The sequence below is a fragment of the Sus scrofa genome, chromosome 7, assembly GCF_054392235.1.
Source record: "Sus scrofa isolate SSC_HxYL_T2T_F1_AM1 chromosome 7, Sscrofa_HxYL_maternal_Yorkshire_Landrace_v2.0, whole genome shotgun sequence".
NCBI classification, from domain to species: domain Eukaryota; kingdom Metazoa; phylum Chordata; class Mammalia; order Artiodactyla; family Suidae; genus Sus; species Sus scrofa.
Genome location: NC_139389.1, coordinates 110,655,049 through 110,667,371, shown reverse-complemented (window position 1 = coordinate 110,667,371; position 12,323 = coordinate 110,655,049). Strand labels below are relative to the sequence as shown.

At 51.0% G+C, this 12,323-nt stretch overlaps 1 protein-coding gene across 4 annotated transcripts in view; it reads right to left on the bottom strand.

The window, feature by feature from the left end:
• Positions 1 to 12,323, bottom strand: part of ESRRB (estrogen related receptor beta) — a 186,052-nt gene that overhangs the window by 114,408 nt on the left and 59,321 nt on the right. For 2 of the 4 annotated variants that reach the window (XR_014811178.1, XM_021099543.2), the window contains exon 1: positions 4,150 to 4,456. The exons of the other annotated variants lie outside the window; for them this stretch is intronic. Coding sequence is in view for 1 of the 2 variants with exons in the window: in XM_021099543.2 (XP_020955202.1) it covers positions 4,150 to 4,199 (50 nt within the window). In the remaining variant the exon portion in view is untranslated. Of the gene's footprint in view, positions 1 to 4,149; positions 4,457 to 12,323 lie in introns of those variants that run through there. 4 annotated transcript variants of the gene reach the window in all.

Here is a 12,323-nt window from a genome sequence, read left to right as displayed (position 1 = left end):
CGTCCAGGGTGTGGGCTGGGCTTTCCTTTGAAAGAAAGGATTATAGTCTAAATAATATCTGCTGTTCCTTCCCCTTAAATTAGAACCACAAATCATCTTAATCGTAATGAGGAAGGCACTTAAAGCATCTGAGAAGATAAGTTCTAAAGAAGGGCATTGCCGAACAGCGTCAAAAGCATCCTGTCTCTGGGTCTCTGGTCTGTTTGAGCATCTTTGGAACGGAATTTGCTTTCTTTTGCAGCGCACACAGCCAGCTCCGCGCTCCGCCCCGCCCCAAGCATCCACCTTCACAGTGTCTTTCTCACACGCCCCGCATCCCCTGGGGCCTGCTTCCTTTGGGCTGCAGACTTGCACAGAGCTGCCCAGTCCCAAGTGCTCAAAAGAAACAAGGCAGAGGACTGAGGAAGGAGACAAACTTTTGCAATGCGTTTAGATTGTCTTAAAAACAAACCATTTGGCTAAAAAGGGCCATTATCAGGAACACAAATCAAGCATGGAGGACAAAGTCACACGTGCCCCCTGGGCTAGGGCTGGGGCGCTCTGAGAAGGCAGGATGGTGACATGAAATCTCTATCACGGCCACTTCCCTCCCAGAGCTTTCCCCGAAAGTCCCCTCTGTCCCTCCTCTCCCGGGCTAAATGGAATATGTATTGATTACCCCAAATCAATAGGATGAAAAGATTCTTGTTTGGTGGGTCAATTGGGTTCTTCATAGAGATATATTTTTAAGAAACAGCTTTTCCGTATGTCCCAATAATTGGTAAAATAGAGACTTGTTTCTAGAATGAAAGGAGTGGGGGAAATAAGCTCCAAGAGGAAATTTCCAGTTGATGTCAAGATCTCACTGAGCTGGAAAGGGCCTTCCCTGGGACCAGGGCCCTGCGCGTTGACCTACTGCTTCCTGCTAGTTTGTCGCCCTCAGGCCTGAAAGACTCCAGCCTCCTACCACCCCATCCTCTTCCACGGAGCCCACACCTCCAGAAGGGCGTCGGGCACACAAAGCTTTATTTTTTTAGAGCCCCTCCCTCGGCACACCAAGACTCATGTCCTCACTCGGATTTATTTTTAAATGTACCATTAAAAATTAATTTCCCCCTTTGTTTTTCTCTGGGTCACTGATCCTGAATTACCATGTGGCATTTTTCCTACGTGTGAACCCACATATTTTACCTTCAGGACAGTTTGTTCTTTGTTTCTTTAACAACAGCAAAGTGATCCTCGGACAGCGAGCGAGGCAGTGCCCCCTCCCCATCCCTGGGTTTTACACCCGAGGGTCTCCAGTGGGTCTGGTCCCCGACACATTGGTCCACACAAGCCAGCACACTCACTCCCACTCTGGCTGATTATATATGTACATAAAATATTGATTAGAAATGGTAATGGAGTCACCTACAAGACTGGCTACAGAAAATGAAAATGAAGGCAAGAGTAGGAAGGTATGGATATATCTGTGTGTGTGCATGTGTTAATTTCTCACCTGGAAAGTAAGAATAACACTAAAACATTAAAAAAAAAAATGCTCTCTGTATGTTAGCAGGTGAGAAGGAAGGCTGGAGAGTTCTTTCTCCCTGGACTGTGGTCCCTGTGCCCTTGGGTTTTTTCAAGTCTGGGAATGTCAACTCAGCCAAATAGGTAGAAACTGTGTGTACAGAGCATGAAAACCCGCTCAGGCATGTGTTCCCCAAGAAACATCGGCACCATAATGGATAGATTCATTCTAAGGTTCTTCCAACAAACCAAAGAATGCAATCCTCTGTCTTGTTACTTTGCTACCAGTGGCTCTAAAGCTACCTGTCATGAAGCACCGGGATTGACAGCAGCCTCCCACCCCCACCAGCTAGTCCTTGGAAGTTTTGTAAGCACAGCAGAGGTAAACCCTCACCTCACGGGGAGGCATGCACCTGTATATGGGGCTGGCTCACTAATACTTGAGCCGCTACCCAGCAGGTCCTGGGCATTAAGAAATGGCATCTCATAGGGATGCTTAGTTCCTCCGAGGAAAGAGCAGCATGCTTCTGGCTTTTCCTTGCCCCTTGGAGTGAGAAGCTAGTTCTCTGCAAAGAAACCAGGAAGGGTAGGGAATCCAAACCACTGTTGGGCTTATTTTATAACTCATCTCCACTTCCAACCCTTCCCAGACGCTCAGGCTCTCAGCTCCCTCACTCCCCTTTGCCGCTTCCCTGACATTCCTTCTTTGCTTTTATTTCTCCTCAAACTCAAGCCAGGGTTGCCGTCAACTCGTCAACTCTATGAATTATCCAGCTGCTAAATCCCCCATTTCTCCTTGCTTTCCTGGTCAACATAATCAAAGGGTGTACTTCCCCATGTGAAACTTCATATTTATTAGCTTTGACTTGAGCCAGGGACAAACAGATATTTTGAGGTCAACTAAAGAAGTCACCTCTGGAGAGAGGGAGCCTAAACAATTTAAATAGCCAATATTTGTCAGACTTGGTAACTTCACGTGAAGAAATGTCTCCCAAGCATCAGAGATTGTTCACAGCCTCACTTACCCATCCCGAGGTTGCCTTGGCCACTGGCACTCCCTTCTGGAGGGAGCGTCGCCCCACCCCCACCAGCCATACAAACTGAGATCAGTGTAACCTTTACAGAGAAAGAAAAGCCACTTTTCAAGCTGATGGAAATCTGAATCCATTATAATTAAGGATTCCCCTCATCTCCCAACCCAATCCCTACTTCTGACACTCTGTCTAAATTCTGGTGGCATCTAAAGGACCCCTCTATCCAGGGAAATCCCCAAACTAGAGCCAAAAAGGTCAGCACGGAGGCTGGGACAGTCCGGTCACCCAGAGGAGACACCGCTGTGACGTTGCCTCCTCTCTCACGCGTGGTCCACCTGGGGTGGAGGTAGTCGGTGCGGCGAGGATGGTGTAATCATACTTGCTGGAACCCCACGTTATCCAGAGTATTTGTTTTAGGGATGTCGTGGTTCTTAGGGGGAGGGGTGGTACTAAAATGAAAGGATGGTGGAACAAGAACTGACTTCAGGAGTTCAGTTTGCTTCAGAAAAAAAGAAGAGGAAGAAAAGCAAGAGGTTAAGCAGGTCCGAGAGGACCTAGAGTTTTCATTTCATTGTTGTTTGAAGCCTTCCGAGGGATCGCTCTGCGCGCGCCCACACCCAGATGTCCAAACCCAAGCCCCAGACCAGAGCGCGGCGGCACGCGGAGCGCGGGAGGGGAGATCCCGGCAGGTACCCGGGCAGGTGGAACGGAAGGAGAGCTCTGCGAGGGAAACCGCGGATGGGATGGCCGGAGCAGGACCCAGGAGAGCCCAAGCTGGTCTCGCGGGGCAGCCCCCTCAAGGTTCAAGGCATCAGTTCTCCGCTTTCCCACTCTGCGCGCTCCGCTCGCTGCCCAGGCCCGCAGCCTCCGCCGCCACCCACGCGCACGCCGAGCGGACAACCACAGGTTCCCCCGAGGGGAGCTCAAAGCCGCCCTAGGCACGGAAATCACGCCCGTCTGTCTGTTCCGCAGGGCGCAGTCTCCCCTCTAGCCGCGAGCCAACTTTGCCTCCGCCGCAGCGCCCCGCCGGCTGTCCCCACTGCTGGCGGGATGCGGGCTCCCCTCGCAGGACGTGCGGGGCACAGTTTACCCCGGCAACGTTGCCCGCACTCTTGGGGCTCCCTGGGTCCACCGCGCCGCGTGCGTGCCCTCGGGGCGCCCCTTTGGGACTGCGGGGCAAGGCAGCGCTTGCCGCCCACAGTTTCCAAAACCGCGCGCCACGTTCAATTTCGGAAATAAATATTGAAGTCAAAGGGCCCGCGAGGAGGTTTTCCCCGATGGGACAGGACATACTTGCAACATTCCCGCACCTGTTCCGGGCTTGCTTCCTCCCCATTTCACAGAAACTCAAATATTTGCTCCCCGCGGGAAAGATCCGAGAGGAAGAAAGAGTGAATGAGAAAGCGCTACTCTTAGGTAAAAGTGAGGGTTTGTAAAAGGGGGTGCGGGAAAAGTTTACCCCCGAGAAGGAAATCCAGGAAGTGAGAGGCTTTCCCCTTCCGACGTCCCCCAAGTGTCCCCGGGGTCCCCGTCACTTCAAGAATGCCTAGAAGAAGAGCCGCAACACCCAGGACAGGGACAGCCGGACAGGCGGAAAGGACAGACAGATGAGAAGCAGAGCACCTACTGGTTGTGGTAGCCGAGAGGGTCCGGGATGCAGAGTTCTGATACGTCCATCAGTCCTGTTTTAGCATTCCCAGTTGGTAGAGAAAGGCGGCGGGGAAATCAGGCGGAAGAGCGAGTGAAGGGCACAGGCGAGGTGCGAGTCCGGGCAGGGGCACAGTAAGCGGGAGGAAGCGCCCTGGCGGGGTGAGAGGGAGGCAGAGAGCCGTGCGCGCACAGCCCAGCGCTCCCACTCATGCACACACTCCGAGCGGGCAGAGGGGATGGGAAGCCGTGGAGGAGGCTTGGGCACCAGAGACTTGGAGCCCACTAACCCTACTGTAGCTTTAAGGCTGGGAGACTGATGTATGGTTTGGCTCCTATTGGCTATCTCTCAGGGGCTGGACTTAAAGTGACAGAATCGAGCTGGGGTGGGGGAAGGGGGGTGAGCCTGAGAGACTTCAATGGAATCAGACGCTCCAGCGAGGTCCCCACCTCCTGAGGAGTAGGAGGACTGTGCCTTAGAGCCACAAGGCCTGTTCTCTTGCCATTAAAAAAAAAAAAAAAAAAAAAAAAGTCCAGCTGGCTAGTGGGACTCAGGGGTGGAAAGACTCTTGCACCCACCTCCATTCCTGAATTATAACTAACAGGTCCAGCAAATTCACCTTTTGGAAGGGGTCTCTTTTACAAATTAAAAATGACTCACATTTCTCCTCTCTCCTATCAGGGAGAAGAGGCCAGTGCCTTTAAAATTCACAGCCTCGGAGTTCCCCTCCTGGTGCAGCAGAAAGGAATCCGACTAGGATCCACGAGGACACCGGTTTGATCTCTGGCCTCACTCAGTGGATTAAGGATCCCTGAGCTGTGGTGTAGGTCACAGACGCAGCTCCGATCTGGAGTTGCTGTGGCTGTGGCTGGCAGCTACAGCTCCAATTAGACCCCTAGCCTGGGAATCTCCATATGCCTCCGGTGTGGCCCTCAAAAGACAAAAAAAAAAATTCACAGCCTCAAACCTGGTGTTTGGTGCACAAAAGTGAAAAGGTTCAGGCCAGCAGGTGAGGCCCAGCAAGGGCCTCCAGGGGAGGAGCAGCAGGTTCCCTTCCCAGCTCTCATCGCCTGGACCAGTGGGTTCTGAATGGTTCTCATGTGGCTAGACGCAGGGTGTGCTGCCATAAAACACTCTCTAGGGAGTTCCCCGTTGTGGTGCAGCAGAAACAAACCCCACTAGTATCCATGAGGACGTGGGTTTGATCCCTGGGCTCCCTCAGTGGGTCAAGGATCCAGCATTGCTGTGAGCTGTGGCGCAGGCTGACTATAGCTCTGATTTGATCACTAGCCTAGGAACTTCCATAGGCTGCGGGTGTGGCCCTAGAAAGCAAAATAAAAAATAAAAAATAAATGCTCTCTAGATGTATAAAATGATGCTCTCTTCATTCAGAAACGTGCCCAGGACACAGACACAAACGAATAAATTGCTGTCTGCTTCGGAAAACACAATTGTGGTTACAACAAGGAACTTACCTGCCACATCCACTTAAAGGTACAAGTAGACACGTCAACATATACACATGAATCCCCAATTATAAACACACGTGCAACCCTGTCTGCTGCTTATTCCATGAACCCCAACATTATGAGCTGCCCCTGTACCAAAACCAGCTGTAAGTGGGGACCCCCAAACCTTCTTCTGAGGCTTGTCATATTTTGAGATGTGCCAGCCACAGGGTAATAATCAGTTTGATGATTCAAATGAATGTGGGGAGGGGATAGGTATAGGATTGTTTAAAGGGCGGGGGTAGCCCTTGGGAGAGACCACCACCTAATTCTCCTATATTCTACAAAAGACAATGAGCTATAGGGGGAAAAACATCATTTTATCATCAAAACCATGTCTAAATGGAGTGTAACTGCAGGCAGTGTTCAAGCACTTCAGGAATAAAAGCAGGGAGGAAATCCCAGGAGAAACCGGCCGCTCAGGAGGGGCTGGGAACGGGCAGCAGGAAGGCAGAGGACACTTGACTTGGATGAATGTAAGCTCTTGCAGGCTGGGAAACAGAGCATGTGGGGTTTTTCATGTGCTGAAGTGGAGGAATGCGTGAGTTTCTCCAGGTGCCGAGCGCTGGCAGGTATCTCACAGAGAGATGGATGAAGATGTTGGCCTGTCAGCAGAACCCCAGCAGCCCTGGATTCTTTTAAATCACATAGGTGCTTGCTTACATTGGAGACAGAAAGGGGTGCAGAGACACAACCACCATCTCTTGCCAAGACCTCAGTGACTGGTTTCCCTGCATCCTTTCTGGCTCCAGAAATCCACTTTCCAAGCACAGAGCAGCCAGGAAGCACTGTGTAACATGCACAGCCAAGGTCCCCTTTGCGATTTGTTGCAATTAGGAAACAGGCTCCAGTCCTACCCCTTGGCTTACAGGGCAGGCCTCAGATAGCAGATAGCAGGCCTGCACACCCCTCCTCTATCCATACCGTGTTCCCTCCATCTTTGCACCTGCCACCTAGAATGCCCTACCTTCTAGGTCACACCAGAACCTTCTGCTTTTTGCCTTGCTTCAGGTAATTTATTAGTTTGCAATTATACATGTATGGGTATGAATAATACCTCTGTACCCCCCCCTCACTAGGTTGTAAGCTCCATAAAGGCAGGGACCTTACCTGTTTTTGTTCACTGGAGGATTCCCAGTACTTACTGGTGCCTGGCACATAGCAGGTGCCTGCTGAAGACTTTGTTGAATGAAATGTCAGCCCACAGCAGTTGGGGGGTAGGGGCATGTGCAGAGGGGCAGGCCAGCTGCTCCAGAGGGGGTCATAAGATCCTCTGTTGCCCCCTCGCTTTGGGTGGGTGCAGATTTTTTAACTGGAGCACACCTTGTGGATCATGAAAGGAAAGACAACTTCATAGCCTTGAGCAGTGGATGCAAAGCTACTGGGGGCAAAAGAGGAAAACCAGAAAGTCGGTGTTGGTTCAGAAACTAGGCTGACGCCTGCGCAGCTGCTCTCTGCATCTAAGGCACAGGGATGCAGGTAACTGATGGCCTTGCCCCTGGGCACTATTTGATTGTCATCCGGGGTGGGAAGGAGGCCCCTGAGGTCCAGTCCTCTTCTGACTGTCCACCTCCAAGGGGCCTGCCCAGCCTGCTTGCACACAGCCCTGGGCCAGATTTCTTCCTCCTTCCCTCCTGGCAGAGTGACTGCACTGCAGGGGAGAAGAGGGCCTGCCGGCAGGGACACCATGAGCACCTGATCCAGCCTGGCAGGTGCAGGCTTTTCCCGTGGTTTTCCAGGTGAACGTGGCTGGGTCCCACCCTGTTCTTGGGACCAGCCGTTCTCCTTCTCCATCCTCAGCCAGCTCACGGGGCATGGGATTCCTTCCCAAAGCTAGGTTGGTTCCATGCCTCTAGCTGGCGAGGTGGCAGTGTAGGAGGAAGCAAAGGGCTAGGGATCTGGTCCTGACTCCTGCACGTGGCCTGACCAGTGTCCTCTCTCCTCCAGAAAACAAAGGCGGTGCTGGGGGCAGAATGGGGTGGGCAGGGCTCTTGGGCTCCGTCAAGCTTGAAATTCATTTAGCTTATCATCACTTCATGCCTCCTCTGCTCTCCTTCCTAGGGCAGGTGCTATTTGTAATGCACCCCAGCAAAAATCTCTCAGCCACCCTTCACTCTCCTGTGTTCCAACACTGGCTCCCCTGGGTGGGCAGGTCCGCGGAAAGGGAATGGAACGGAAGGCTTCAGACACAGTAGTTGGGGGCTAAAGCAGATGGCAGCTTACTTTGTTCTTGTGACAAACGCCTTTAAATAGACATTTATTACATTTGCAAGAACTTCCATTTGGGGGAGAGGTGTCTCGAGGAATCATTTAAGAACATTTATCAGACTTAATAAATAAGGAAATTTGAAATGTCATGGTGAAATGACCTACCCAAGGTCACACAGTGAATAACTGGCACAGCATAGATTTCTATTATTCAACTCCTCTTTGTACCCAAGTCTCTTCCCTTTCCCTCCTCCCTCCTTCCCTGAATTCCAGCTCTTTCCCAAGGAATATGAAGCCAAACCAGAACCCTGGGCAGCACGCCCACACACATATTGCCCGGGAGACTCGGGCTTCTGTGTCCACACTTTTCCCTAAATGGTTTCCTTCGGGGGTTCCCAGAGGCAGGTAAGTAGGAAAACCTACCCAGACACAGCTCAGCCTGCCCTGTTCCCCCAACCTATGTTCCTCTGAGTACAAAAAGCACCAAGTGTGCTGAACCCAGGCCCACACTCCCCACCCACTCTTTCCCACCCCAGTCTGGCTAAGTCCTCAGAATGGGCGATTCTAATGCCTGCCCCTGGTTCTCAAGGGTCCCTGGAGCTGTCTGAGCCCAGCACCGCACCCCTCGCCGCAAGTGTGCTGACGATCGCCGTCCTTACACTGGTCTTGGTGGGTATTGTCCCCGTCTGGAGGTGACCCCGCCCACCCTGCCCCAAAACCTATCACTTCTGCACACGTAAGGCAGCTGCAAGCCGTGTCTCTCGGGTTCTTGAATCCTCTCCCCGGACGTGCCATCCCCAACAGTGAGTAGGCTTTTCTCATGTTTCAAGCCAGGCAACTTAATAGGAGGACTTGACCACTTCATTGCTAAAAGACAAGACCCGGGAGTTCCCGTCGTGGCTCAGTGGTTAACAAATCCGACTAGGAACCATGAGGTTGCGTGTTCGATCCCTGGCTTCGCTCAGTGGGTTAAGGATCTGGCATTGCCGTAAGCTGCGGTGTAGGTTGCAGACGCGGCTCAGATCCCATGTTGCTGTGGCTCTGGCGTAGGCTGGCGGCTACAGCTCCGATTAGACTTCTAGCCTGGGAACCTCCATATGCCATGGGAGGGGCCCTAGAAAAGGCAAAAAGACAAAAAGACAAAAAAAAAAAACCAAAAAACAAAAAACAAGACCCAACAGGAGTTTTTGGCAATTCCACCACATGCTCCCTTAGTGCTGTGAATGTGGGACACTGATCGTTTGGTGACACCACCCCTGTCCCTCAACCTTACCCACGTTCCCCAAAGCGAGTTTCCAGGTAAGAATGATGCCTTGAGAAACACAAGTGTGTAGTCGCTTCTTACCACCAGCCCAGCAAGGAGAGGATGCTTCTGTGGAAGTGCCTGATCACTGTCCAAGCCTGCTTCTGCTCCACCCCAGGGTAGGCGCTGGGGGAGGTGAGTCGGGGAAGCACATCCACTGATGGTCCATGATGACTAGGGTGGGCCTGGTCTGGACAGGGAGCCTAACCGAGGCGTCTCTGGGGACACTGCTGATCAGGCCAAGGCTCCATGGACTCCTGGCCAGGGAAAAGATCCCTGCCCACACACCCCTGTGGACCCACTCTCTTCTCTGTGCTTGAATTGGGGGTGTGGAGTTATATCCATGGGTGCTGGTCAGCAGACTGGCAGCCCACTGGCTGGCACATGTCCCAAGGACCGTAATTAACTGATAACGCTAATACAATGTGAGTTTGTGCTTCCATAATAGTCTCCTGCTGACAGATAAATGCTGCGGAAACATGATGGCTTTTCCTGAAGCTGTAATGGGCCATTATGGGGGCAAGGAGGCTCGTGTCCTATTAGCACTGCCGCCGCCACAACACCAAAGATAAACTTTGAAAGGGACGATGTCTTGAGTGGATAAATGCCTGGGTTCCCTCCCACCACCACTGTCATCCATTATCTGAAATTCCTACCAGGGGTCTTGGAATGACTTCCAAATATTTCCAAGCTCTGTTGTTTGGTGTGGTGGTGGTTGTTTCTGAGCTTCGAGATCCCGTTCTCACCCACAGAGCTGAAGGCATATTCAGGTTCCCTGTTTGCCCAAAAGACGCTTTGCCCTGTGCAAGATGGCAACTGCAGTGAGTGGGCCGACTGTGGGGTCAGGAAGGTGAGATATGTCTCTCCAGAGAAACAGAGATCTTTTCCCCTCCTACTTGCCAGGAAAAGAGGAACACATGACGACTGTAATAGCTTTGTCACCAGCCCAAATTTCCGGTGGGGGCAGGGAGAAAGAGGAGCGGGAGGAGTAGAGAGAGAAGAAGGAGGCTGGGGCGGGGGACGGACGAAGACTATGCCTCCTCCACCCGCCCTGGTACCGAAGAGGCATTAAACAACTAGCTATTGACCGAATGAATGATCTAATTAAGTATTTTCCATTACAGTGGATTGTGGGTTTTTTCATAACTTGTAAGAAAGAGATTTGACTATTTTCATCTGCGTCACCTATTCATTTGTCATCCAATGTCTAATGGCCTGTGCCTCATTTAAGCCTCAAACATGTTGGTTTCAAATACCCGTCCCATTCATTTCGAGGGTCTCGTCAAAGGCAAAAGGAAACCTTGTTTTCCTTTGATGACAGTTTAACTGCAAAAATGCCACAGTCAACACTAGCCATAGAAAGAACGAACAGTTTGCTTTGCAAATACACAAATTACACCGCCCAGGACATTCCTATTGTCAGGATAGCTAATGATCTTAAAGAAACCATTATCATGCATGAAACTTTTGAGAAATTAATTCTCAACGACCACACCCACGTGAGGTGTCGTTATTAAGTGAGAAACAAGACATGCATTGGCGGAAGCCCTCTCCCTGGCGTTGATGACATAAAAGGCAACACTGGGAGCATCCGAATGTGTTTTCATTTCCTAACGGCTCAATTAAAGTAGAACTTCTTATTTCATTATTTTTCAGAATAAAATGCATTTTATTTTTGCTCTAATAAAATGTTTTATAGAGAGCGAAAAACAGCAAACGCTTTTAGGCTTTAGGAAAAATCAAATGTAAGTGTTGTGTGAAAACTCTAAAGTGCAATAGTTACATAAAATGTGATTAAGGTGATAGCTCTTGACTGCGGGGTTTTGGGTTTTTTGTTTTGTTTTGTTTTGGTTTTTTTTTGTTTTTTTTTTTTGTTTTTTTTTTTTTTTTTGCTTTTTAGGGCTACACTCATGGCATATGGAGGTTCCCAGGCTAGGGGTCGAATCAGAGCTGTAGCCACCGGCCTACACCACAGCCACAGCAACTCGGGATCCGAGCCATGTCTGCGACCTCCACCACAGCTCGTGGCAACACCAGATCCTTAACCCACTGAGCAAGGCCAGGCATCGAACCTGCAGCCTCATGGTTCCTAGTTGGATTTGTTTCCACTGTGCCAGACGGGAGCTCCAGCTGTGTTTTTACATGAAGAAAGTGCTGGCCATCAGCTATCTTTCCAAATGTATGTTGTCTTGAAAGCAGTTCCATTGGTGAAGTCCACGCTGCTCTGACTCGCGCCTCATAGGAGGGCCATCTCTGACAGCTTTATTCTTCATAAACAATGAGGAACAAGCTTCCGTAGAACTCCTGACTTAGAAAGGTTTGCCTTTCCAGGAAGGACAAGGCGAGGCAGGAAGGGAGACAGAGGGAGGACCAAAGAGAGTTGAGAGAAATGGGGAAAGGGCAGTCAACGATACAAGATTTAATATGGATAAACACCGGTAATACACTTGTCAGCAATGACCCCAGAATGAGCCGGACTGTAGGAGAGCCGGTGGCAGGGCAGCGATGCAGAGAGACATCTGGGGTCAGGACAGATAGCACATTAAACATGGGCCTCCAGCTCAATGGCATGATAAACACTGCTTTGGGGTAATTCTACAAAACCCAGCCGAGCAAGGAGCAGCAATAATTCCTCTTTACTCTCCCTTACTGAAGGCACAGATGGAATTTTATGCTCAGTCCTGAGGGACTTGCTTCCAAAGCAGACTGGAGGGTGATGAGGAGAGGGCGTCAAGAGCAGTGGAGAAGGTGGCCAAGGCCTCCCGAAGGGGGTCTGAGCCCCACAGGAGAGGGACAAACATGGGACAAGGTGGGATGGGTTGTCTCTGAGCACAGAAGAACAAACACCTGCGTCCAAAGCCCAAGCCTCATGTGCACGCACTCTGATGGTGTCACGGCAGGATCCCTGGCTGCCTCCTTTTTCTCTGGCTGTCTCACCTCCACTTCCGGGGCATGGGATCTGGCTTACTGAGGGGCCAGATGACTCACCCCAGAAGTTCAAAAGGGTGGCTCCCCCACATCCCTCCTTTCTTTCTGCTCTCTGTGCCCTGTTTCATGGTGCGATTTCTCTTTATACATCTTCCAGAACAGACATGCATCCCAAGGAACCTGCTAGGTCTCTTTGAGGCCAGATG